Source organism: Rhipicephalus sanguineus, chromosome 5, assembly GCF_013339695.2.
Source record: "Rhipicephalus sanguineus isolate Rsan-2018 chromosome 5, BIME_Rsan_1.4, whole genome shotgun sequence".
NCBI classification, from domain to species: domain Eukaryota; kingdom Metazoa; phylum Arthropoda; class Arachnida; order Ixodida; family Ixodidae; genus Rhipicephalus; species Rhipicephalus sanguineus.
Genome location: NC_051180.1, coordinates 60002453 through 60029812, shown reverse-complemented (window position 1 = coordinate 60029812; position 27360 = coordinate 60002453). Strand labels below are relative to the sequence as shown.

Genomic DNA, 27360 nt, shown 5'->3' with positions numbered 1-27360 from the left:
ATGGTTGAACCCCCTCCGAAAAAAATTTCTGGCTACGCCCCTGACCACGGACCACGGACGGGAAAATTTCTCGGCCTTGAAGATGAGCTTGCCGACTTCGTGAGGCAGCTCCGAGTGGACCACATGCCTGTCACAACTGAGGTGCTCAAGGTAAAGGCCTACGAAATAGCCAGGAGTCGAGGCCTCTCGAGAAGCGATTTCAAGGCGAGCCGAAATTGGATAACGCGGTTCATGAAGCGCAAGGGGTTTTCCCTGCGCAGGCGAACTGGAGTGTGCCAGAAGCTCCCGGAGGCTTTTGAGCAAAAGCTGATTGCTTTTCAGAAATATATAATGTCGTTGCGGCGCAACAACGCGTACATACTGGGACAAATAGGAAACGCGGATCAAACGCCTATGTACTTTGACATGCCTTCTAATACGACTGTCGAGTCAAGAGGGGCAAAACAAGTCCGCGTGCTAACGTCGGGCAACGAGAAGACCCGCGTTACGGCAATGCTAGCGTGCACAGCAGATGGTGCAAAGTTGCCCCCTTTCCTTGTATTTAAACGTAAAACGCTTCCAAAGAACGTGAACTTCCCGCGAGGCGTTATAGTGCGCGCCAACGAAAAAGGTTGGATGGACACTCAACTGGTTATTGACTGGATCGACTGTGTGTGGTGCAAGAGACCAGGCGCCAACTTGGGAATCCACTCCATGCTTGTGCTTGACGCATTCAAGTGTCACCTGGATCAGCGCGTGAAAGATAAACTGGCGGCTTGCCATACGGACTTGGTGGTGATTCCGGGTGGCATGACGTCTCAGCTTCAGCCGCTGGACGTTTGCATTAACAAGCCCATGAAAGACCGCATGCGGGCACTGTATAGTGAGTGGTTAGTCGACGGGAGCCACACGTTCACATCAGGCAACAGGCTGAAGCGTGCCTCGATTGAAGACATGACAAGGTGGGTGGCCGAAGCTTGGCATGGGATTCCATCTGGCATGGTTGAGAAAGCCTTCAAGAAATGCGGAATCTCCAATGCTATGGACGGAACTGAAGACGAGATGCTCTGGTCCGAGAGTGACAAAGAGCTCTCTGAAAGCGATAGCGATTAAATAAACATTTGTTTTTTCCTTGCTGAAAATACTTTGCTCCCTTTTTCTCCCGTTCGTTCGCGGAAATCACGTGCTCGTTCCAGTCATGTATGTCTCTTTTTTTTTTTCTTTTTTCGGATTCGGGTGCACGTTAGAATTGGGTCTCTCGTTCTTTTTTTTTTTTTTCTGTTGCCAAATTAGGCTGCGCGTTAGAATCGGGGGCGCGTTAGATTTGGGTAAATACGGTACTTGCTTGTGTGTCGCACGTGCGCGTCTTGCTCGTTGTTGGTGTGCGTGTGTGTCAGGATGGCGGACGGGAAGCCCTCCGCGCAAACAGATGGCACGAAGCAAAAAGCGCTGGACATTTCTACCAAGCGAGCCATTCTAAACGAGCTAGCTCAAGGCACTAAAAACTGCGAGCTGGTTAAGAAGTACAGCATGTCCAAGTCATCGATATCAATGATTCTAAAGAACAAGGACAAGATAATCAGTGCCGATGCCAACTCGACGGACAGAAAGCGCCTGCGGAGGGCCACCTACGCGGACGTGGAGGAAGCGCTTCTGAAATGGTTCGTCGACGCGCGGGCTCGGAACATTCTGATAAGTGGTCCTATGATGCTGGCCAAAGCGAAAGACTTCACATTTCTGTTGGATTTTCCCGACTTCTGCCCAGGAAATGGTTTAAAAGGACTGAGTGTTAGGCGAGTTGGCAGGAAATGGCTGGCTACATCGGTTCAAGGTGCATCATGGCATTGTTTTTAAATCGATTGTCGGTGAGGCGGCCTCGGCCAGCGACGAAGACGTTGCCTCGTGGCTTGAAGCAAATCGAGACACCATTTTAAGCTATGCGGAGCGAGACGTCTATAACGCAGACAAAACTGCGTTATTCTACCAGATGCTGCCAGGAAAAATGCATGCCATGAAAGGCGACATATGTACTGGCGGCAAGCACAGTAAAGTGCGCGTCACAGCGCTTTTGTGCACTAACATGGATGGCAGCGACCGGCGCGTGCACTTTGTAATTGGCAAGTCAAAGAAGCCGCGTTGCTTTCGAGGCTATGTGCCTGTGCATTACAGGCATAGTGCTAAAGCGTGGAAGACGCACGATTTATTCGCACAGTGGCTGAGCGAGTTAGATCGCGACATGCACAAGCAAGGCAGGCGTGTGCTGCTTGTGGTCGACAATTTCTCCGCGCACCACGTACAAGCCTCTCTTACGGCAGTGACCCTGCTTTTCCTGCCGCCCAACACAACGTCAAAAGTGCAACCGCTTGACTTGGGCATAATCCGCGCGTTTAAGGCTTATTATAGGCGCCGCGTTGTGGAGCGCATGCTCATAGCTGTTGACCGGCCGGCAGACAACCTGCCGCTTCGGGTGTCGCTGTACTCAGCTCTGGAGATGGTAAAGGCTTCGTGGGCAGAGGTAACGGCTACATGTGTGCAAAACTGTTTCCGCAAGGCCGGCTTCGCTGACGTCGGAGCCTGAAGCTTCAGAAGAGGACCACTCCGGCGGCGATTTGTGGCAGCGTGTTGTTGACTCCGACATGGGAGGGCGGGACATCTGCTGGGATGATTTCGTTATGGCCGATGATGATGCCGACACCGCGGAACTGTGCACGGATGAGGGCATTGTCAATGAAGTGCGCGGCAAGAGCGACTCGGAGGAATCAGATGACGACGACAATGAAACGTTGGAGCCAGTGCCCACAAGCGTGCCTGTAGCAATTGGCTACATAGATAGCCTCAGGCAACTTGTCTATGCCAAGGGCCTCGGCGAGGAGCATGCTGCCGCTTTATATAAACTGGAGACCACCCTTATCGCATCGGCACTCTCGAAGCAGACGTGCATCACGGACTTTTTTGCAAAAAAATTAATTCTGGGTTTTCACTTGTAACTTTTTAAAAGCTGTTTTTTCATTTATTACGAACTTCGGGATACAACGAACGGACGCCGCGTCACGTTCAGGTTCGTTATAAACGGGCTCGACTGTACTACAAAGGAGGGACAGGCCCACACCCTGAGGAGCTTCACCCCTAAAAAATAATACAGAAGAGATTTACTCTGAGTGGCTGTTAATCTTCAATATATGACCCTCTTTGTTGTATACAAGCAATGGCACGGCTGTAGAGTTTTTTTTAATTCCTTTCTGGAAGTCCTCTTGCCGACAGTGTTGAGTTTCTTCGTCACAGCCCTCTGGATGTCCGAAATTAAGTCGAAATGTTTTCTTTTTAATGTTATTTTGACTTTTGGAAAAAGAAAATAATCCGCTGTGGCAAGGTAGGTGAATAGGGTGGATGGTTGAAACACGTCACCTGTTTCTTTGCCAAAAATGTCTGTACTTCAATTGCTCTGTGGCATGGTGCATTGCCGTGCAACAAGAACCAGTCAGGTGAATGAACCATTGTCGGCCGGACCCGTTGCATTCTCTGCAGTAAGCGCGCTAAAATGTCTCTGTACATTGTAGCATTCACAGTTTCTCCTTCTGGAATGAATTGTTTATGCACAACACCTTGCCAGTCAAAAAACACCACAAGCATAGCCTTACCACACGACTTCTGGATGCGAAGTTTTTTTGGTTGTGGGGAATTCTTCCCCATCCATGTCGCTGATTGTCTCTTTGTACAGGATCGTACTCATGGAAGAGTGATTCATCCCCAGTTATGATTTTTTTAAACTATTCTGGGTCATTTTCTGCCAGTCGAAGCCACTCCTGACATGAAGATACCAGGTCTTCTTTTGGCTCTGTTGTCAGACTGTGGGGCACGAATGTGGAACAAATGTTGCTCTTTTCTAGATCTTGTTCCGCAATCTTCCTGAGGGATTGACAGCAGTTTTCAGACAGATTTTCCCGCTCTTTTTCAACATTTTCAACAGTTCTATTAGTTACCAAATGGCCACATCTAAGGTCATTTGTGACCGCCTCCTTGCCCTCACGAAACCGTTGATGCCATGCAAAAATGTTCGCTCGAGAAGGAGCATCGGTCATGTAAGCAGTTTCAATCATGTCCGTGGTCTCCGTGGCTGCTCTGCTAAGTTTTACGCAAAACTTGATGGCTACTCTCTGCTCCACTTTGCTTTCTATGACGAACAAACGAAACGGTGTTCACTGAAACCACTATAACTCACAAAATTCACACCACAACTTCGTGAATTCTTCACACAATGCGCAGCAAACTCGTCACTAAACGCTACAGACAATAACCACTTGGGGGCTCCATTGGCTATCTCGCAGTGTTGCCAGTCTCGAAACTTAGTAGACACACTGTATATAAGAGAAATCGTTTTTCTCTTAAGTTTCCCTTTAATAATGAGAGACATCTGCGCGAATTGAAGATTCATCGCCTGACCTCTACCTGGGGCGCCTTCTGTACAGCCTGCTTGAGGAGCCTGTTGTAAGTCGGTTCCTGGATCTTGGCCTAGGACTCCGGGTCCAGGTCCTCGAAGGGCTTGGTCGGGTCGATGGCACGGATGTTGATCTTGGGCTCATTCACGAGCAGCCGCTCCCACCACAACTCGGTAGCCTTCTCCAGATTCACCTGGGAACGGACAAGGGTTGGTTACAGAACACCAAATGGTATGACCTCAACAAAATATAGTAACACTGGTTCAAGCAGCAGAACTGAAAACGAGGGACAAAGAGTAGATAGACAAGGACATAGAAGAATTGGAAGCTGGGCCAGTTGGTGACAGTTCTTGAACATATTGAAACACAGTGCAACCGATGCGTACTGTTGTGTCGTGCGACCCCTGGTGACATGCAAAGAACACCAGTGCGGTAAGGGTCTCTGTTCATGCCACTGGATGGAGCTGGGCCTCCCCCATGCCTCTTTGCTGCCACCAATCCGACGTGGCCATACCGGTCATGTGACCTGTGCCTCGCTGACCAATAGCCCTCCTTCCCCCTCCTTAAAACCACGTGCAATAAACGTGGGAGAGCAGTCTCCCGTCAGTCTCGCCGAAGCTCAGTCTACGCGTCGCCACTCCACGCGCCCTCCCTTCGTTCGGCCTCTCCGTCGGCCCACTGTGGGTTACGCCGCGCTCCTGCCCTACACAACACGGACCAAGAGTCCGTGTCGTGGTTGCATGTCATGGTCCGTGTCGTGGTTGCGTGTGTTTCAATATATTCAAGACAAGGACATCGCTGTACTAACAACAGAAATTTTTTTCTATGCACGTGGCTAAATAAATAGACAAACACGCACAGTCACCAACAGATATCCAGCTGTGATTGGTGCCTGGTGACATTTCCACGAACTGGTTTTTCAAGTGCCAGAGAGATACGTACGTTCCTTTCTCAGCATCAGTGGTTCTGACAAGAAAACAACTTTCTGGCATGTAAAAAACCAGTTTGTGGAAATGACATCAGGCACCAATCCCTGGGGCACACCAGAGATAACAGGAGACTGTTACCTCCGGTTTGTTGGGAGCATGATTTTCGCCTTAACTGAGAGAGTTAAAAAGCAAATCGACATATCACAATATAATCAGGATTGAGAACGGTATGCGATAAAACCAGAATGGATATTCTAAGCCTATTTTGCATAAAAATCATGGCACATTGAATATTTGCGAGTGAGTCTATGTCAAGCTGGGATTTAACTTTTGTTTCAATGAATTTAGAACAATCACTCTTGTTTTATCGAATGCTTCTCTCATTCCTGATAAATGTGGTATGCTGACTTGCATTGCAACTCTTCCAGTTTAGAAAAAAGTCTTGCCCTAAACAAGGTGCATCAAATGCTTGACATTTTAAAACTACATATTCTGTACTAAAAGAATAATAGCATATTTGATATAACCACACAGAAATATATATATAACACAACCAGTTTAATCAAAATTGATGGAGAATTAAGTAGGAATTGGTGCACAGTAAATTCGAGGTTCAAAGCAAATAGTGATTTGGTCAAATTATTTCAAATTCAATATATAGTTCAAATGTCAAATGGAATATACTAGATACACAATATCAAATTGAATATAGAAAATATAAAATATTTTCTGTGCTTTTTGGCGAGAAAGGTTTTTCCTAAAAAGAGAGTTATGAAGTAAATCAGCTTATCACAATAATCCGAAATCAGAACTGTATGCAGTAGAACAAGGATAGATCCTGTGCTTTCTGCTGCCACGTTATACCCACAAACTTCTTAATCTCATCTGCCCACTTAACTTCCTGTCTCCCCCTCGCGCATTTGCCTTCTCTTAGAATTGACTCACTTACTCCTAATGACCAGTGGTTATCTTGCCTACGCGCTACATGGCCTGCCCGTGTACTATCGGCGTCAAATGAAACCCGAAGAGCGGCAAGCCTTTGCAATGGTATAGTGCGTGCCATCCTGTCATCACCATTGACAGGCGTGCACATCCGGTTTGGCCGCACTGCGCATATGCGCGCCTGTCCATGGTGATAACTGGACGGCGCACACTATACCACTGCGAAGGCTTGCTGCTGTTCGTGTTTCATTTGATGCCGATAGTAGATTTCTTCTTCATTTAAACTAAGATGTCCTTAATACCCGTTTGTTCCCGACCCACTCTGCTCTCTTCTTGTCTCTAAGGTTATGCCTATCATTTTCCTTTCCATTGCTCGCTGCGTCGTCCTCAGTTTAAGTTGAACTCTCTTTGCAAGCCTCCAGGTTTCTGCTCCGTAGGTGAGTACTGGTAAGGTGCAGCTGTTATATACCTTTCTCTTGAGTGACTGGTAAACTACCATCCATGATTTGAGAGTGCTTTCCAAATGTGCTCCATTCCATGCTTATTCTCCAGCTCAGCGGTTACTACCTGTCCTAAGTAGACGTATTCCTTTACAAGTTCCAGTTCTTCGCTACCTATCGCAATGCGCTGTTCTCTTCCGAGACCACTGCACATTACTTCAGTTTTCTGCACATTAATTTTCAGACCTACCATTCTGCTTTCCTTGTCCAATTCAGTAATCATGAGTTGCAATTCGTCATCAATGCAATGTCATCAGCGAACCGCAGGTTACTAAGGTACTCTCCATTAACTCGTATCCCTAACTCTTCCCAATCTAGGGCCTTGAAAACATCCTGTAAACACTCGATGAATAGCATTGAGGAGATTGTGTCTCCCTGCCTTACACCCTTCTTTATTGAGATTCTGTCTCTTTCTTTATGGAGGACTATGGTGGCTGTGGAGCCGCTGTACATTTCTTCCAGTATGTTTATATATGGTTCATTGATGCCCTGATTCCGTAGTGCCTGCATTACTGCTGATATCTCGACCGAATCAAATGCCTTCTTGTAATCTATGAAGGCTATATATAGGGGTTGGTTATATTCCACACATTTCTCCATCACTTGATTGATAGTGTGAATGTGGACTGTTGTCGAGTAGCCTGTATGAAATCCTGCTTGGTCCTTTGGTTGACTGAATTCTAATGTCTTAATTCTATTAGCTGCTATCTTTGTAAACAGCTTGTAGACAACAGACAGTAAGCTGATCGGCCTGTAATTTTTCAAGTCCTTGACGTCCCCTTTCTTGTGGATTAAGATGATGTTAGCATTCTTCCAAGATTCTGGTACCCTCCTCATTAAGAGACACTTCGTATGCAGGGTGGCCAGTTTTTCTAACATAAAATGTGCACAGTCTTTTAAGAGATCTGGCGTCACCTGGCCCTCACCAGTGGCTTTGACTCTTTGCATTCCCTCTGAGGCTTTCTTTGCTTCCCATGTCGTTACTGGTGGAATGTCCACTTCCTCTCGGCTACTACTACTACTTACATCATCGTCCTGGTTGCCCCGGCTACTGTAAAGAGCTCTGTAAAACTCTTCAGCTACTTTAACTATCATATCCATATTGTTAGTGACTTTGCCTTCTTGTCCCTTAGTGCATACATCTGGTTTTTGCCTGCGCCCAGTTTTCTTTTCACTGCCCTGAGGCCGCGCCTCAAAGCATTGAAGCAATGAAACTCCTCGGCTACTTTAACTATCATATCCATATTGTTAGTGACTTTGCCTTCCTTGTCCCTTAGTGCATACATCTGGTTTTTGCCTGCGCCCAGTTTTCTCTTCACTGCTCTGAGGCCACGTCTCAAAGCAGTGAAGCAATGAAACTCCTCGGCTACTTTAACTATCATATCCATATTGTTAGTGACTTTGCCTTCCTTGTCCCTTAGTGCATACATCTGGTTTTTGCCTGCGCCCAGTTTTCTCTTCACTGCTCTGAGGGCGCGCCTCAAAACAGTGAAGCAATGAAATGACTCGGCTACTTTAACTATCACATCCATATCGTTAGTGACTTTGCCTTCCTTGTCCCTTAGTGCATACATCTGGTTTTTGCCTGCGCCCAGTTTTCTATTCACTGCTCTGAGGCCGCGCCTCAAAGCAGTGAAGCAATGAAACTCCTCGGCTACTTTAACTATCATATCCATATTGTTAGTGACTTTGCCTTCCTCGTCCCTTAGTGCATACATCTGGTTTTTGCCTGCGGCCAGTATTCCCTTCACTGCTTTGAGGCCGCGCCCATTCTTTAAAACATGTTCAATTCTCTCCATGTTATTTCTTATGTCGGCTATCTTACGCCTATTGATTAACTTCGAAAGCTCTGCCAGTTCTATTTTGTCTGTCATTTTTGAGGCTTTCATGCTTTGACATTTCTTAATGAAGTTTTTCATCTCCTGGGAGAGCTTGCCAGTGTCCCGTATAATGATTGTAACTCCGACTTCCACTGCACACTCCATAACGATGCTCGTCAGATTACTATTCATTGCGTCAATGATAAGGTTGGTTTCCTCAGTTAGAGCCGAGTATCTGTTCTGAAGTGAGACCCTGAATTCCTGTACTTCCCCTCTCAGTGCTAGCTCATTAATTGGCTTCTTGCGTATCAGTTTCTGCCGTTTGATGATATGTGGTGTTTAATGGTGCAAGGGCCATTTGATGGCCAAAGAGCGCCAATTCATGAGACAAGGAGTTTCTGCCGTTTGTTCCTCAAGTCTAGGCGAATTCGAGACCTTTCTATGGTCACTGCATCGTATCTTCTCAACCACTTCCAGATGCTGCACGATGCCAGGGTGTGTGCACAGTACGAAGCCGATTTCATTCTCAGTTTCGCCATGAGGGCTCCTCTACGTCCACTTGCGGTTCGCCTGTTTTCAGTAGAAGGTACTGAAGATCCGCGAACTATTGCGTTCTGCGAGCTCTACTAATTACTTAGGCATTTCTCTAACCATCAGTACAGTATATGGTGTTTTTACCTTGTTCAATGCTGATTCCACGTCTTCATAGAAGCGTTCAACTAAATGGTCATCATGGCTGGATGTAGGTGCTTAGGCCTGTACCACCTTCATCTTGTACCTCTTATTAAAGGGACTCTAAAGGCAAATAACAATTTATGTCAGAGTGAAAGCTCAATGTATGACGTCTAAAACGGCAATATTATCAACAGCAGTGCCCTACTTACTGAGAAATTAAGCTAAATGTATCACATGATGAATGCCACAAGCGGCACATTTTGGAAATGATTCCGATGACGTGAGAGAGTTCGACTACAATTACCGTATTTACTCGCGTAATGAACCCCCCACTTTGGTCCTCAGAAAAAAAAACGTTTTTTTTTGTGTGTGTGTATATGCTGATTTGATTTTGGTTTGATTGATAATGTCGTTGAAGACCGAAACAATGTTAAATCACGCCATTGTATCTCAAAGCGACGACGCTACAAAAGTTAAAAACATCGCTTAACAACAAATTCCAAGCAGCGCGAACGCAGACAAGAGTCAAAATTTGAAAGTCGTGCCTTTTTTGCAGCCGAGCGCCATCTGTCGAACGCACAAGAAACCTGAGTGCTTATAGTGCCACGCAGGCACAGCGGCATGCAAACAAAGCAGCAACGGCGCACCGTGCATTCGCAAGGTGGTGGTTCTGTCTGGTTCTCTCAGTAAGCCTTCAAGGCGGTGATCCCCGGTGGCCGGACGTCCGTGCTGTAGCCCCTTGACGTTCCAATTAATAAGCCTTTTAGTACAACGTGCAGCGGCTGTACACGGAGTGGATGGCAGACGGAAACCACGACCTGACTCCTGCCAGTAAAATAAGGAGACCATCCAATGAGATGCTGTGCCACTGGATTCTGGAGGCGTGGAGCCAGATTCCGAGCGATATGATCGTTCGGAGCTTCAAGAAGACTGGGATCTCCAATAGCCTGGACAGTACAGAAGACGATGCGCTGTGGTTTGGCGTTGACGAGGCGGCAGCAGCAAGCAACATAAGCTAGGAAGACACTGACGGCGATGGAAGCGAGTAGGAGCGCAAAAAGTGGCTGGTTTGGTTGGTGTCATCAATAAAGATTTCTTTTTTTCGCATACATTGCATGCAAATGCTTACTTTTTAAAGACTAAAGTATAATTATCAAATTTCTGAACACCGTCATGCGAAATTTCAACTTTTATACCTACTACAACTTTTTTTTTCCGCGTAATGAACCCTCTCCCCAAATTTGCATCAACATTTCTGAAAAAAAAGTGGGATCATTACGCGAGTATATACAGTAATCACTCGTAATCGAACTAGCTGCAATAAAAAAAAGAACCTTCCGTGCATCAAGAGACGTAATAAAATGCTGCTTGTTCGTTACTGTTTGATTAATGGAAAAAAGAAACTCTTTGGCGTTGCCATGGGGAACGGCGCACGTGGTTCAAAGGTTCCGTTTTCGCCGAACTGCGCTTCGCCCGGAGCCCTGCTTCGCTCACGCAGTCGCGTCTCAGTGGCAGTTTCGGGATCGTGTACTGCCGCGTGTGTTTTGCGCACTCGTGAAAGTCGCTCTGACAGAAAGTTCGACAAAATGCCGCATGTATGTGACGTTTCCGGATGCCCTAATGGTGCACGCCGCCAGTGCATGCCACCGCGCAGTAAAGGCGGGCAACGTTGGGCACGGCAACAGTGACGTGAGAAACACCGCTTTCAGGTGGGTGATTTGAACTGCGCTAACGCGATGCGGACCACTAAAACGTGATTTTATTTCAAAATAAGCACTTCCTTGGCACAAAAGTAGCTCTACGAGGTTTCTGGGCCGTTATTTCAACAATCAACGTAGACTTAATATTTGCCTTTAGTGTCCTTTTAAGTTTAATTACAATACTTGCCACCCTTTCGCTAATGCTATAGTATTCTTCTATGCTGCCAGCTATATTTTTGTGGATAAGGAATCCCACCCCCGGTTCTCTTCTGTCAGGTGAGCCATAATAGCATAGGACGTACCCGTTCTTTAGCAGCGCATAGGCCTCATCTGTCCTCCTAACTTTACTGAGCCCTATTACATCCCAGCTAACACTCTCTAGTTCTTCGAATAGAATTGCTAGACTTTCCTCACTAGATAACGTTCCAGCGTTAAACGTTGCCAAGGTCAGGTTCCAATGGCGGCCTATCCGGACTCGGAGATTCTTAGCACCCTCCGCTGCATCGCAGGACGTGGTCAGTTCCTTCGCAGCCACTGGGGGCAGCAGGCCGCGGGTTAATTGGTGTATTCATGTGGGAGGCAGTGGCCAACTACTGCACCAGAGCGGCCAATCCTACTCTGGTGAGGGAGTGCATTACCGGCTGTGGTCACCGGTGAGGCCACACCCCAGGCGTCTTTTCATGCAATTCCATCATCACGCGAATATACATATTTTTATTGCGATAGCAATAATGTGGACACTCTCGGCCGGCTTTTGCCGTCGGCATCTGTCAACGCCGTCAGGACCTGTATATGTACATGTATGTATATATATATATAAAAGCCACAAAGAAAAATAATTCAGAAAAATTATTTCTGAAGCAAGGAATCGAACGGGCGACCTCTCGCTCCGCAGCGCGTGGCTTTAGAGGGCTAGGCCACGAAAAGTAAGTCTGTCAGCCTAGCGGTGAGCTATTTATATACACCATTTACTTCAGCATGCTTTCTTGGTCACCACCGAGATGGCGGGAAGTGCGCGTGGGGCACGCTTTAAAGGTCGTCGCCCCGCTCCTGCGAACGCCGATGCTCTTCGCCCTACAGGGCGTGGTTGCCTTTGTGCGCTTATCTCGAGGAAAGATGGAGGGCGGGAGAAGCGGAGGGACGTAGGTCTTGTGCTTTCCCCGCGCTGTCCATGCTGAAGTCACAGAGCGTACGAAGGTCACTTCGCTCGCTGCAGCGGCCGCATTTGCGAATGGAGCGCGCTGTTCAAACGGAAATAAGTAACAACTGTGACAGTTCGCGCTCGTCCTGTGTGTACATGTTCGTTCGTTTCGTGCGTCCTGCTTTATGTTTGATAAGCGCGCTTCAAGTGTCGAGCTGTGACACATGATAGTTCGCACTCGTCCTGTGTGCGTTCTTTTCGTGCATCCTTTGGGCTCGAGCAACGCGCTGGCAATTTCGAGCTGCTTTCCATTCTTCGGCGTCTCTCATAATCATATCGTGGTTTTGGGATGTTAAACCCCAGATATTATTATTATTCTTCGCATTACATTCCAACTTATTGCAATCGCATTCATTGCTTCGCCGTTGCGGCGAAACTGTGAATTTTTTTTAATCCGGTGGGGAATTGGCCAGCACTGGGATTCGAACCACGGTCCTCTTGCACGCAGGGCTGATGCTCTACCTCTATGCCATCGCTGCATTGCGGGTATAATCGAGATTGCGGGTATAACGTGGCAGCAGAAAGCACAGGGCCGGGTTGATTGGCGAAACATGGGAGAGGCCTTTGCCCTGCAGTGAGCATAGTCAGGCTGATGATGATGATATCTTCCAGACCAACTTGGAAAAAAGTTATGGCATGTTGAGCATTTCAAGTCAGTAGGCTTGTGCGAATAGTGAATTTTAGATCCGAAGCGAATTCGAAGCGAATAGTGATTTGGTTGAAGTAAATTTAAAGCGAATTCGAATAGTTTATATCACATATTATAAAGAAAAATGAGCATATTTGTAATGACCCAACTAACCAGCGCAATATTTTTAAAGTTGAAACAAGGCATATGCATATGCCATTCTTTTTGGTTCAAAGGGAAGTGGAAGCAACTTTGAGTAATAGCAGGATTTGACTTTCGGTAGCATGCAAGCGATAACCTGTAAAATATGTTATGTTTTAAAATTTACTATACTTAGAGCATATAAGCCAGTATAACAAGCTTTTAAACTTAAAAAATGATGAATCAATGTGAGCGTAATACAGTAAAACCTCATTAATTCGAACTCTGTTATTTTGAAATCCCACATAATTAGAAGGCTTTCCTTGGCCCCGTATTTTGCAATGTAAATTTGAGTGGATAATTTGAAGCGGTGGTCAGTACCAGCCCGGTTAATTTGAAAACTTTGGGTGCCGTGTGCCAATTCGCCGATCCCGATTTAGCCGCAAATCCGCAGAAACGATGGCCCTTAGGAGCCACAAGGCAATGCAATGTAGCAATACTAATGAGTGACAAGTGAAGCATCCGAGACTCGCTGCTGCCAGCTGAAATGTGCGCCTGCGGAAAAGACGTGCTTCACTGCAACACAGCGGTGACACGCGGGCAGCATGACGCATGCTTCTCTCAACGTCAGTGCGTCATGATTTATCCATCCTTTCTGGGAAAATAGAGAAATTGATAAAGGGCGGTCTGACGGAATTCGCGACGTATGCGAACCTCCGAATGGTGGTTGTTCCGGCAATTTGCGCACTTGCACTGCTGGCGGAGTACTTGCCTGCAACGCATACTTCGAAAACTCAGTTCAAAAACTTCAGTGACCATCTTTTCCACCCAGAACACATCGCGAATTCCGTCACACTGGTCATTATTAAATTATTTTAACAGAAAGAATGGGGGAATGGTCGCATCGTGACGCGCTGACGCTGCGAGGAGCAGGTGACACGCTTCCCGCGTGTCACCACTGTGCTGCAGCGAAGCATATCTTTTTTCCGCAGGCGCGCATTTGAGTTGACCACGAGACCGTTTTTTTCCCCTCTTTTTTTCTTGCGCTGGCAGCAGCGAGGCCCGCCGTTTCTGTGGTTTAGCGGCTAAATTGGGATCACGTATTGCTGGAAAACAACCTTTGTAGCCACAAACTAGCAGGAACAGCAAGCGACCACCTCTGCTTACTTCCAGTAATTCAAAGTTTCTTGCATCCCGCTTTTTGTATGTTTGGTTATTTCGAAAACCCGCTTAATTAGATTTTTCACAGTCCCAGTGACTTTGAATTAACGAGGTTTTACGGTATGTTCATTTAAACTTGAAGTGAGGCTTCGCGGCAGTGCGGATTTCTCCTGAAAAGGTGTATTCACGGCATAGCACACCTCCACTGCAGTGAAACCACCTTTACAAGGTGTTACGTGCGGTTTATATGTCCATTCATTTCGAATACTTCGAAATTTCCTAGAATTTAAATTCGTTTCGAAGCGAATTCGAATACTGTAATATTCGTTCGAATATTCGAAGTGCTCGAATATTCGCACAAGCCTACAAGTGAGTCAATGTCAAGCTGGGATTTCGCTCACGAATGTTCAACGTACCATAACTTTTGTTCAAGTCGGTCTAGAACATCCGTTTTTGTTGTACTGCATACAGTTTTGGTTCTAGATAATTACCATATGCCAACGGCACCATCAAATACTTTATATTTCAAAAACTATGTATTATACTAGAAAAACATGTGCAAATCTGAAATCTGCACACAAATATACATAAGCTCATGAACTTTCATAAAAATCTATCAAGAAATTAAAACAGAATTGAAGTGCCACGCCTGGTCAAAGGGGAAGTGCAACACCTTTCGAAGTAACAATCAAATGGCTTCATTAATGGAGTTTATTGTCTCACGAATCGACTGCCACAAAAATTTTTAGAATTTGTGAAGTATGAATTTAGTTACAGGGATTGTCACATGCTTTCCTTTCATACCAGCGAGTGCGTTGAAATCTACGCAGTGGGGAGGGGGGGAGAGACAAGGGGGCAAGAAGTTACGCCCGTTCGTCAGTGCGCGTCATGACCTCGAGCACTTTTTTTTTTTCTTCGAACGTGCAGCTTACTCTCAACGTGATCGCAAGCAAGCATGCGGGAATGTTGCAGCATCACGCGTGGCGGCCGTGGTAACTATGGAGCTCACGATGCTCAAATCAGCCGATAGCCAAGGACTTCGGGTTTATGGCGCCATTTGTTGTCTAGCTGATTCGAGAATTAACTGTAAATTCCAGGCCACGTGCTGTGCATAATGCTTGGCTCATATGTACTCAGGAACCTCTACTACCAATCAGCAGCGTTTTCTGACCACGTCCAAAAAGCGTTGCAGGGCTCTTTAAGAAGACAAACCCTACAGCGAAGTGTCCTGCATTAATCATGCTCACCAGTACGTGGTCTCCGGGCACAAGAGTCCAGATGGACTCGTCGAGATTGATGCGGGAGTTCCCACGTGCACTGACCACGTCTTGGTTGCCAGATCTAGCAACTCCACCTTGAGGTGGTTGGTGTTGATGGTCACGCGGGCCTGGTTCTGCGATGTCATGTCGGGACCGACCTACAGAAAGCCACAGGCATCGGAGTTTCACAAGAAATTGCGGCTAGAAGCTCCGACACGGCAGGTATACAATACAGATTGCAGGCTTTTATGTGGATCTGTCAGGCAATTAGACATAGCTTCACTAAGAAAACGCGCTGTAGTTCATTATATTGAGTTGAAAAGGCCGACTATCTTGGGTCTTTGAAGGCCGAAAATTGCAAACAAAATAGACTTTTTCAAGCACACATTCATGAAATCAATATCTACTTTTCGCACTAACCTGTAATGTTTCTCGCTTCATTGTTCATTATCTTTCTTCATGTGTTTCACTGTAAAAGACTACATAAACTTTCAGCCATTTTTTTCTCAGAACACAGCTTTGGGCCACTTCTTTGCGGCGTCAATATTTTGGGACCTAGGACTGCTAGAGCTACAATTTCTTTTGCAACATAAAGCTACATAAGCAGAGGGTAGGCAACACTGAGAGTAAATTTGTAAATTATGCCTCCACATCTTTTAACGTTTAACTTTTTAAAATGTTCCTCATAATTTATGAGTAAACACCGAGTTTCACTGTGCTGTACGTTTAGAAATTGGACAAAAACTGGAGAAAAAGAAAAGAAAGACTATGTTAAGAAATAACTGCTCCCTTTCGAATCTGCCTGTAGCACTGCACTCCTCATTAATTCTAGCATCCATCCATGTATTAATATGAACACTGTCTTGAACAGATATATTTTTATATTTCCAGCAAACAACAGAATGCGATTACCAGTTATCTTGGAAACTACTTGACATATTTATATAACAGAATATCTAGAATCAGCTCAAGAAATTGAACAAAGATGTGCAGTTTTACTTAAGTTGGTCAAAAGATAAGTAACATTATTTTTAAGACCCTTAGGTTGTTTCCCCCTCAAGGCTCTTGCAGCTCCTGTAATCCAGCTTCTCCTGTGTTCCAGCTCTGGTGCCAGAGGAACTCTGTTCTTCTTGAACACGAACAGGGGTGAAGATTACTCATTTGATATCCATACGTGGCGAGTTGAACCTGCCTTTGTTCTGCAACATGTTACATCAGCATGCTAGCTGTGTAATACATCTAGATGGCTCAATGTGTAGAAGGTGCAATAAATGTCCTTTAGTACATTTGCACTGCCGTGTACAGTGTCCTCTGTTCTTAGAACATTTCAGACTGCAGACTTCTCTAAGCCTAAATTTCGTTGAGTGCTATTCTTTCAACATTTCTCTATAGTGTAGGCAAGATCCCCGAGAAAATCTTTTCATTTTTTAAGTTTCCGCTACACAACTTAAATGCTGACCTTTCGAATAGCACATGCATTACTAAACATGAATGTTTAAACAGTGATATTTTCAACCTTATTGTCTCACGAAACGAACAAGCGGAACGAACAGATCTCCGATCGCCCCCCAGGTCATGACATGAATAACGATAAATCCTGTCGCATACGTCGTCAAACCCTTTCCACTAGACACGTGTGGCACATAACCGTTTAACACGGGCCGCGGTGTACGGGTATGCGCCACAGGTGATGACAGTTTATATCTACCCAGGAACGACGAGAACAGACATTGGTAGCTTAAATGCTAGAGCGTTAAGGCAAACCAACATCGGCAGCGTTGACTCAAACGAATGGAAAAAATGAAAATTAGGATCCAAGCAGGAATCGAACCCAAGCATTCTGCGTGGCAATCAGGTATTCTACCACTGAGCCACGCCAGATCTATACACTAGTTTTGAAAACCAGCCTACGCAGGCGTAATATCGGTGGGCAACGTCAATTGTGGTTGTGGTGCTGGCTATCTAATTTACAAGAAAGCAATAAACACTACATGTTACTCCTACGCTACAGGCGTCATATCAGATTAACATCTGTGGTTCCAATGTTGGCTCCGCTTTTACAGCAGTCTAATAAACATTACGTTTGTATTTCTATGATTCAGCAATCTATATTGAAGCATTGCTCGACCCCGGAGGATTACATTAACGAAAGTTACATATGATATCCACATCACCGCACCGTAAACTGCACTTCGTCCACTATAACGACGCAGTGTCCTCTTCATTTCTACGAGGCTGGGCACCGGCCTCATGCTGACCGAGGATGATGCCAGAGATTGATACAGCCGCTTTGTAGACTAGGCTACGTAGGCCACCCTACGCCCAGGTAGTCTAAGAATACGACAACCATCATCCACTGATGTTAGTCTACGTAGCACTATCCAGGCCTACCAGCCTCGACGGCCTATACCTCACCAACACGAAGGGTGGCTTCAGGTTCCGGCATTTCGCCGGCTCTGTCGACAGACAATTTGTTGACGAAATGACCGAGGCATCCACGAATTCCAACAGCTCTACTATACCACATACTTCACTACACATGGACCCCTCGTCACCATGATCACGACCGGATCCTATAACAAGTCATGACCAGCTGCTGGTGCTCACTGATCACGGCGATGGTGCCCTCGTTCAAGAACTGTCAAGAACTTCTTGCACACATGCACACGGGTTCGTGAAACGTGTGTGCGTTCTCGGGACACGTATAAGTACTACACATCAGCTTACCGCTTCTGGTGTTGGTAATACCCACGTTGCCATTGGCAGCGTTACCCAACCGTAAACAATTGGTTATATAACACATATGCGTCTCTTCAACATATATATCTGTGCGTATAAAATTTGTACAAATCTCTAGCGTCATTTCGTAACGTGTCGCTAAGTAAAAAAAGTTACGCCACACTCACCTACCCGCCGCATGCTTCGCATAACGTCGACTACCACGGTACGTGGGATCTGCCGAATTTTTTTCAACGGCCAGAACATGAATGACTTCCGAGTAAATAAATATTTAATTACAGGTTAATTAACATTAATACTCTAAAACACATGAAGCAACATATGATATTTTTCTTGCAATAGAGTACAGAGTGGGTTCAATTAATCTGTAAATTTGACGCATTTACAGACAGTACTTCATCAGTCGTGCCTGAAACCGTAAGAGGCCCCTTATTAAGTCGGAGCATTGCAATCGAACAAGCGTGTGCTGCGCATGTTAGGCGCACACAATTCTGCACAGTGTGAAAGGGCCCTTCACCAGAACCTAAAGTGGAGAATATTATATTGTGACATGCAAACAGCACATCACAATCACCTGGAATTGAAACAGTGTGCAGTAAAACAAGAATGGAAATCCTAAACCCATTCAAACAAATGTTATGGTATGTTGAACTTAGTGACCAAAATCCCAGCTTGACATCGACTCACAAATGTTCTTGATCGACCGATTTTGATAAAGCTTGCTGTGTTTATGTTTATTTGTGTGCTATTTCAAATATGCAATTATTTTTTTAGAACAACAGGTAGTTTTTGAAGTATAAAACGTTTCAGGCACCTTTTTTGGGAGCATTGCTGTTCCTAAACTGAGGGTGCTAAGAGGTAAGTCAGCATGTCACAACAATACGTAATGAGGGTTATCTGCAATGCAATAAGAATAGATGGTATAAAACCATCTGAGCAAAAGTTATATCACGTTGAACATCCGTGAAAGGGTTGATGTCAAGGTGGGATATCGCCCACGAAAGTTCAACATACCATACCTTTTGTTCAAGCGGGTTTATGACATCCATTCTTATTATATTGCATGCAGTTCTCATCTTCAGGTAAATGTGCAGCGCGGCACAGACAAAGGACGAGAAACGGACGACACAAGCACAGTTTCTCGTCCTTTGCCTGTGCCGCGCTGCACGTTTACCCGAAGATGTTAATCTACCAACTCGCCCAGATCGCCGTATTAGTTCAATACAGTTCTCACTACAGATTATTGTGATAAGCTTTGTAAATTCCTCAGTTTAGAAAAAAATTTGAACCCAGAAAGGCATTGGAATGTTGTAAAATTCTAAAAGTGCATACTGGAATATTAAAATAATTGCATATTTAAAATCAGCACACAAATAATACAGAAACTCAGCAAGTTTCAATAATATCGATAAAAATTTAAAAAAATTTTGTGACACTTCACTCCGTGAATGCGGGCAACGTCTAAGCAAATTGATGCTATCCCCTTGTGCAATGCCAGTGGAACGTCTCTTTACGTTAACCAGAATGGGTTTGACACAATGCATGACAGCGATTTGACAAATGAGAGCTCTACGCTTGCGCATAGTAAAAGGGGGCGACCTGCTACCCCTTGACCTATAATTGGGAAATGAAATGTAAGGTATGCCAATGTTTTCGCCGCCTACCAGCGTTACTGCTCTTGGCTCACAAGCGCCTCTTTCATGACAATTTTTGACTGAATCTTTCTCCTTCTCCCACTTTGCCTCTAGGTGGCGCTGCTTGTGGGGACACACTCCCTGAAAGCAATTTAACAAATTGGACATTTACGCTTGCATGTAAAAAAGTTTTGCCCCACTGTAAAGAGCCAGTAAACAGGCTCCAACATGTTTTTTTGCACCTCCCAAACAAGATCGTTAATTCATGCAGAAGGCCAAGATGACCACATCTGGCAAATGTCACAGCTGTGCGTGCTGCACAGACGCTCCCTTTCGAGAAATGATTCCCACGCCCCTATCCAGTGCCTGCCCAGTCCTCCTTGTCCGCAAAGTGACCTAAAGTTGCCCATGGTCAAGTTTACGTAGCACCAACTTTGTCGATTGGCCCTCTGCACTAAGAAACAGCGCCTTAGCCTTGCGGTGATGCAGTTTTGGCCCCGCAGTTGCCCCGTATTTGTTTACCTCACCAGTGCATCGCACCACCACACATCCTCACTGGGCCACTCTGACATGAGCAACGCGCGGAGGAAGCCTTTGCTCGGTCGTTGGCTACGTGCACGTGCAATAAACACTGATGTCGTGTTGAGTTGCCGAAATGGGCATAGAGATGAGAATGGGCTAAGCCTACCCCTCTTCGTGGCAGAGGAGGGTGGGAAGGCTGAGCGTGAAACAAAACCAGACAAAGTGGGTTGTTCTATACCCTGTAACTTCCTTATTACAGCACTTGCTTGCAAAATTCTAGTGGCGGCATGTTCACTTTGTATGAGTGCACAGTTATCTCTTCACTTACGGATCGTATTCGGGGCCATCGTTCGCATCGCCAGCCTTTGGGGTGCTAACACTGGGTCCATCTGCTTTGCCATCTTTTGTGGGCTTGACATTGTCGGCATCGCCCTTCTGTGAGCACTGAGACTTTGACATTGCTGCCGCGGGGACGGTCTTCACCGGTTCGGCCGCCACACTTTCGCTCATCGTTGAGTCGATCGTATCATCCGAGGCGGTGGTCTGAACTTCCACTTCGGCTGCGAGTGGAACCGGCTCTGCAAGCACAACCACAGAGAAAACAGTCGACATTGAACATCGCAATTGAAAATTCGAGCACGAAGGGACAATAACATAGACGAGAAAAGACGAGTGCCTTATTATTGAAGCCTTCCACATTAGAGGGACACAAAAGCGAAAAACGACTTTTCACCTATTAGTACTTTACAATTTCAGAATACCAATAACACCACTCTTACCGTCAGAAGATGCTTAGTAAGCAAGAAGACGTGCAAAAAGGAACTGTGGGTGGCAATGCCACCTTGATATTTTCTCATAAACAACGTGACGTGATATTTTTGACACTATCTACAAGGCTATATGTAGTTCCTAACCAGTAAAAATGAAGTATGCTGTCCTCTAAGGGCGCCATGGACTTAACATACCAAGTTTCAGGAAATTTAGTTGAGCCAATGTCACTAAAACACAAAAAATACACTTCAAAATGCATGCCGTCGCATGCGGCGATTTCGGCCAGAAATTAAGAAATGAAACTTTTGACCTTGATTTTATCCTCTTTGATGAACCTATGATGAAATCAACGACATCAAAGTTCCCAGAATACAATTTATCAATCAAAACTAATTCACTTTTTCTCGTTAGTCTCCCTTTAATGTTCCCAAAAACAATGACTGCTGGGGTTTCACATGCCAAAACCACGATATGATTATGAGATGCACCATAGTGGGGGTCTCCGGGTTAATTTTGACTTACTGAATGTGCACCTAACGTTCCTTTAACGTGTGCCTAAATCTAAGTGCACGGATGTTCTTGCATATCGCCCCCCCATTGAAATGTAACCGCCGTGGCTGGGAATTGAACTCGTGCCCTTGAGCATAGCAGCCTTTCTTGCACACCTGTGCTCATGCTAATGATCACAGCTTTACGCAATGTGCATGTAACAGCAAGTCTGTAACTATTGTAGGCAAACCTTCGGGTTGTGTAACGACCGGCACAGCAGCGTCTTTCTTCTTTTGCACTTCATCTGCGAGCTTGTTGTACGACTCGAAAGCCTGTAAACAGGAAGAAGCAAGTTATCAATGTGACGCACTAAACTTTAGAGTCCTCCCTTCCCCCCAAAAGAACAAAAGAAAGCAGCCTATCTCGAACACCACGCAAAGCCGTTGCGCCAGTTCTGGTGTCATTAAAATTTTTTTTTTCGCATTTGGGACAGATATCTATCTCTGTTAGCTTTCCGTGATGCAATCTATCTCTGTTAGCTTTTCGTGATGCAAGCACTCATATTCAAGAGATTAAAAATTTGCTACAAAGACTGATCAACAATTACCCTATCTGAATGCAAGATTTCTTTAGAAGGTCTAAACTAGAATTTCATCACCGTTTGCCTCTGAACAGCAGATCCGCAAGCATAAGTCAACCCTCGGTTATCAGTCATACTTACAGCAGGAAAAGAACGAACAAACAAGTGAGGAACACTGTCATAACGCAATCTGCTCAGTATTTTATGTGCTCTTTCACACTTGCATAAATATGTAGTTGTGCCGACTCGTCCAACCATTAACGGCTACAGTTTGAATTTGAATTTTATTATTATTTTTTTTTACACAAAGTTTTTAAAGACTGTGTGGGCCCATAGCTATAGGCTAGTAGTGGTCTAAAAGAGTTACATTTTTATAATGGCACTTTGAATAAGCGCAACTAAACATTTGTATAACGTCAAATATTGAATAATCAGTAAACAAACACTATGGTAGATGAAATAACTGTACAAAGAAAAAAAGTTATAACACAGGTAAGAACATACGAGAAAAAAAACGCCTATATACGTACTACAGATGCCAATTAGTTGAAGATGAAGTGGTCATTTCATCAAAAAGTGTGTTTACTTTTTTTTTTCGAAATGTCAAAATACTACCTAACCTTGCAGGTTACATAGTTTTTGCATAGCAGTAGATCCCCAAGTTCTGTGCACATTTTCCAAACTTGTTTTTTTCCGCTTCCATGTTTGAATACACCAACAAGAACACATCCGAATATGCTTACAGCTCTCACGATACTCCTCGCGACACCAAGAGAAAATCCGAGTTTGTCAGACTGGGAGGACTTGATGTGGTAGAAGTCAATACTGCAGAAAAAAAGAAAACGAAAGAAAAAACTTATGCAGTCACGAGCAGCAATCGAGTATACACCCAGTGAGTGGCACAAATCAAGCAAACCGAGCTCCATAGTTAAAGGGCCTTTAAACAACCTCTAAAAATAAAAAGAAGGCACACGCTGTTCTCTCCTGGCCTTTCCCGTCTTTTTGGAACAATTTGAGACACCAGCTCCGCTCACGTGATATTACGAGGAAATAAGCTCTCGATTGGTCCATATACGAGGAATATCAGTTGCGAATTGTCTCCTACCCTGCTTTGCCATGCAGTCACTTGCCAATTCTGCCTTGTCTCACGTGACTGCCGTGCACGATCAAGTCGTTTCACTTCGTTTTGCACATTTTTGACTGCGCAAGCAGAGATAACAGCATGTAGCCAGAAAGCGTGAAAGCCTGATAGGCTCTACACTAACTGCTGACATCATCCACATGTTTTATGAAGAAATAAATGGCGAGGAGTAGATAGCGCATGTAAGAATTGTAGTGAAGGCGAGAAAGAAACCACTCTCTCGTCCTTGAATGTGGAGTGGTTTAGGGGCCCTTTAGTGGTGTAAGAATGCAGAAACCCGGGTGTATGCCGTCTGCTACATCAAGCACGAGACCAGATCAATAATAGATAACGCTGGAGAAAAATGCTAGAGGCCCGTGTGCTTAAATTTAGGTGAAAGTTAAAGAACCCAATGTGGTCTGAACTTCTGGAGCCCTCCGCTATGGCCTTCTGTGAGCAGGTGGATAGTGGCGTCGCAGCAAGCAGCGAATCGGAGAAGGCTCCAGGCCAGGCACCTATCCGCACGGTACACTACTCCACGCAATGTGCACCGGCAACTTCAGCAGGAACCTCAGACACTGCCCGCAAACTCCTAACACCCTGTAGCACATGTTATGGAGATGCCAAAACAACCCAAGTATCCCGCCCATAGACGAACGGAGCATCCAAGGAAGTCCGAAAGACCAGTGGGAGGAGTTGCTGATGTCACTAAACCCTGAGGACCAGCTCCAGCTGGTGGACAGGGCTCGGGCATCTGCTGCAAGCCATGGCTACCTAGAATAAGGATGTCACCCACCAGTGGGCAAAGAGAACGTGCCCGGCTATACAATAAGGTTTAATTCTCTCTCATGATGGTTAGCGCAAACGCAACACGGACGAAAAGAAGAAAAGACGACGACAGAAGCGCTATCTAACAACTGAATGTTTATTGGAAAAATCACAAATATATATGTCTAAGAAAGAGAAAAAACAACAAACCTGCACATGCGCCAAAGATAATTGACAGATAAAAACGTGTATGCTAACAAAACTACGCTCTTTCCAGGAAAGACACTTCCTCATCAATCAAAGTGATAGAAGGGCAGCTCACGCACGTGTCTTTCTTTCTGATCATCTCAAATGCCACAGTGATTTCCGAGTTGTTCGCTTGTTAGATAGTGCTTGTGTCGTCGTTTTTTCTTTTTTTCGTCCGTGTTGCGTTTGCGTTAACCATCACGAGCATTTTCCAACTCGCCCAATTCGCTACCCTCCTACAGTTTAATTCTCTCTCTCTGCTACGACATCTCTCATAATTATACCGTGGTTTTCGTGACGTAAAGCCCCAACAATTATTATTATTGACACGTTTAGAAGTGCACGTGCTCAGGTGAGATCTAGTGAATCAGTTTCCAGGTTACAAAACGGATGACGATGCAAGATAGCGTTTGTCGGGAGCATTTGAGAAATTTCTAACGTCTATTACAACGAAGCTATGTGTGGCTAGGTTCTAGCGGACTGCGTCCACGGGCAAAAGACGTGCAGAACAACAATTTTCGGCGAACCAAGTAACTCGACTAATACAGCGTTTCTGCGTCGAAAAAAATTGACACGGCGTATAAGTAAACATAAAGATCTCCGATTTCGCAGACATGACAGAACGACGTGAATGATTTTGCCTCAAAGACAAGACCAGTTGTGCAAGAAACGAACGTCATGCCATTAGGGAGTTTTCGAATAGGGGACCCAAAGTCCTTTGCGTGTGCTCGCTTTGGGTCAAGCAGTAGCTAGGAGTTTTTGAATAGGGTCTGCGGCGCTTTGAACACTTCCCCTATCCTAGGTCACTCTAGTCTTGGCTAGGTGGACAGCTTCAGTGGGTGCTGTCATGTTTATTTGACGCAAAGCTTTTGGGGCTCCCGCTAAATTCGTGAAATAGCCTGCCCAACGAAAAACCCAAACGTTGTTTGGGTCTCGCGCATGCGCAGTGGCCTCGACGCTATTTCTTTGGGGCCCCTATTCGAAAACTCCCTATTATCGTACTTTCGAAACAACCGGGTTTCTTACTACAGGATTTCATTTTGAGACCGCCATTGATCAGATATGTATTATTCATGCGCAAGAGAAACACGGAGGTCTTTGAGTGTAGGTCTCTTTATTCGCTCCATATAGTCAATAACGATAACACAACAGTTACAGTTTCGCTGTATTCCATCTTCGCAGTTGTGGAAGGGCTCAGAATTTCTGCGCGAGGCACCCCGACTGATATTTTTCTGACACTTATGTAAGACCTTCTGAAAGCGGGCTTAGCTGACAGCAACCAGTCGATCAGGAATGCTGTTCCGAAAGTAAACACACCTAGTGTCAGCTGACAAAGCCGATGCACTCAATTGTCAAGGTGCCACTATAATGCTACCCACAGAACTGTCGACTCAGCTGGTTAGAGTGACGTTAGCGCGAGTGCGTAACAAATGCGACGCCCTTTAAACGCGCGAGGTGCCAAGGTTTGTTTGGCAGCTGACATGCGGGCAGTAATCGGACTGCGTGAGCTAGCTGCGCAGCTAGCTCATTACTCACTGGCGGCAGAGGAAATCGAAGATGGCTGCGAGGAACGGATATGTCTGGCCTTCGTTTGACAAGATGCCCATGAGGGCAGCGTCGTTAATGACTCGCCGGGAGCCGGGAGGCATCCATCGCTGGCAGGAGCTTGTCCGCTTCTTTTCAATCGAACGCCATTAATACCGGCAGCACAGCACTGCAGCCCATGACTAGAGTGACCTAGAATAGGGGGAGTGTCCAAAGCGCCGCGCGAATACATGGGAGCAGCGAGGGCCTTTTGCGGTGAACTCCCGCGCCGCGGCGCTGCCGTGCCGGACCCGTGGGCTTTCTCCGCGGCGGAAGCCGCGTCAAAGGAGCGAGCGTATGCTACGCGCGTGATATTTTGGCCGCTATTAGCTAAAGTTGCGGAAATTTGGGCAATATTTAATACTGTGTCACTGCAACATAATACTGCAGCGACTCATCACACAGAGCACGCGTTTGTTAGTTTGTGTGCTGTGAAACGGGGATTTTGTATATATCCTTTCAGCTGGTTTGTCACCGCATTGGTCCACACTTCCGTGGCTGTTTGAGGAACGCATCCTGCGCGCACTTAATCGTGAGAAAAGGCGCTTAACTTATTTTCGTGTGGAATGACGAACGTAAACTTGCTGCAGGAGAGAATAAACTGGAGATAACCAGGAGAACGTAGCACATATGCACGTATTAACTAGCTCATGCATGCTAACGCGTTTGCACCCTTCATATCCTATATTTTATTTCGTGCATTCGATTTGTTTTACAAGGCTGCCTCCGGCGCTCTGCTGTTTCAAGCCATTTCATGCGAAGCCGAATGTGTCAGTCGGCGTGGCCGCGGTACCAAAAGTAAAAAATTACTCGCGTAACTCGCGTCTCGTTCACGGAGGGGCACGAATGTACGTATGCCCAACACGGCCGATAGGTCATGGCATCACATGCTTGCCATTTGCGTAACGACTAACAATAATAATATGGTGTGTGGCACCCAAACCCGCTTTCTGTAGCCAGAAATAATTCTGACGATGTGTGGTCTGACGATTTGTTTCCGTCAGGTTATAAAAAACGTGGTGGTCACCAATATCGATGTCAACATGTTATACTTACCCATACATTTTGAAGAACTGACCGCATAGGTAAAATGTATATGCGAAAAAATTACATGAAAAAAAAAAAACACGGTCCCTTATGCATTCGCCTGAGACGACTCGAAAATAAAAGCCATCTTTTTCGTCAGCCGATGCATTGATCCTCCCTCGCCCCTCTCCGAAAGCTTTCTGCACATAACGTGGTTTCGGACTGCCGACAGGATCGAAGGCATTGCAAGCTTTCTGCACCTCACCTGCTTTTACATTGCCTTCGTGATCGGCCCCCGATCACGGAAGCAATGCAAAGCGACCATGTCGTGTGATGGCGTCATCATATGACGTCACGTGGAATGACGTCATAGTGACGTCACAAGTTCCGTCGACGTCATCGCGTGATGATTTTGTGCATCACTCGTGTTGACTACGCGGGACGCCGACGGTCAATTTTCGTGTTTGATGAAGCATCTGAGCCTTTAGCCTTAAAAAAAAAGACAAACCA

The 27360-nt window shown here is 45.6% G+C and overlaps 1 protein-coding gene across 1 annotated transcript in view; it reads right to left on the bottom strand.

Moving 5' to 3' along the window:
• LOC119393696 (nudC domain-containing protein 3) overlaps positions 1-25950 on the bottom strand; it is a 37632-nt gene extending 11682 nt beyond the window's left edge. Inside the window, exons 1-6 of the mRNA XM_037660821.2 lie at positions 25777-25950; positions 22850-22931; positions 21777-21858; positions 20595-20844; positions 15360-15529; positions 4420-4608 (exon numbers count right to left, since the gene is read on the bottom strand). Coding sequence (XP_037516749.1) covers positions 15514-15529; positions 20595-20844; positions 21777-21858; positions 22850-22931; positions 25777-25889 — 543 coding nt within the window. The 5' untranslated portion in view covers positions 25890-25950 and the 3' untranslated portion in view covers positions 4420-4608; positions 15360-15513. The remainder of the gene's footprint in view (positions 1-4419; positions 4609-15359; positions 15530-20594; positions 20845-21776; positions 21859-22849; positions 22932-25776) is intronic.
• Positions 25951-27360: the final 1410 nt, after the last annotated feature.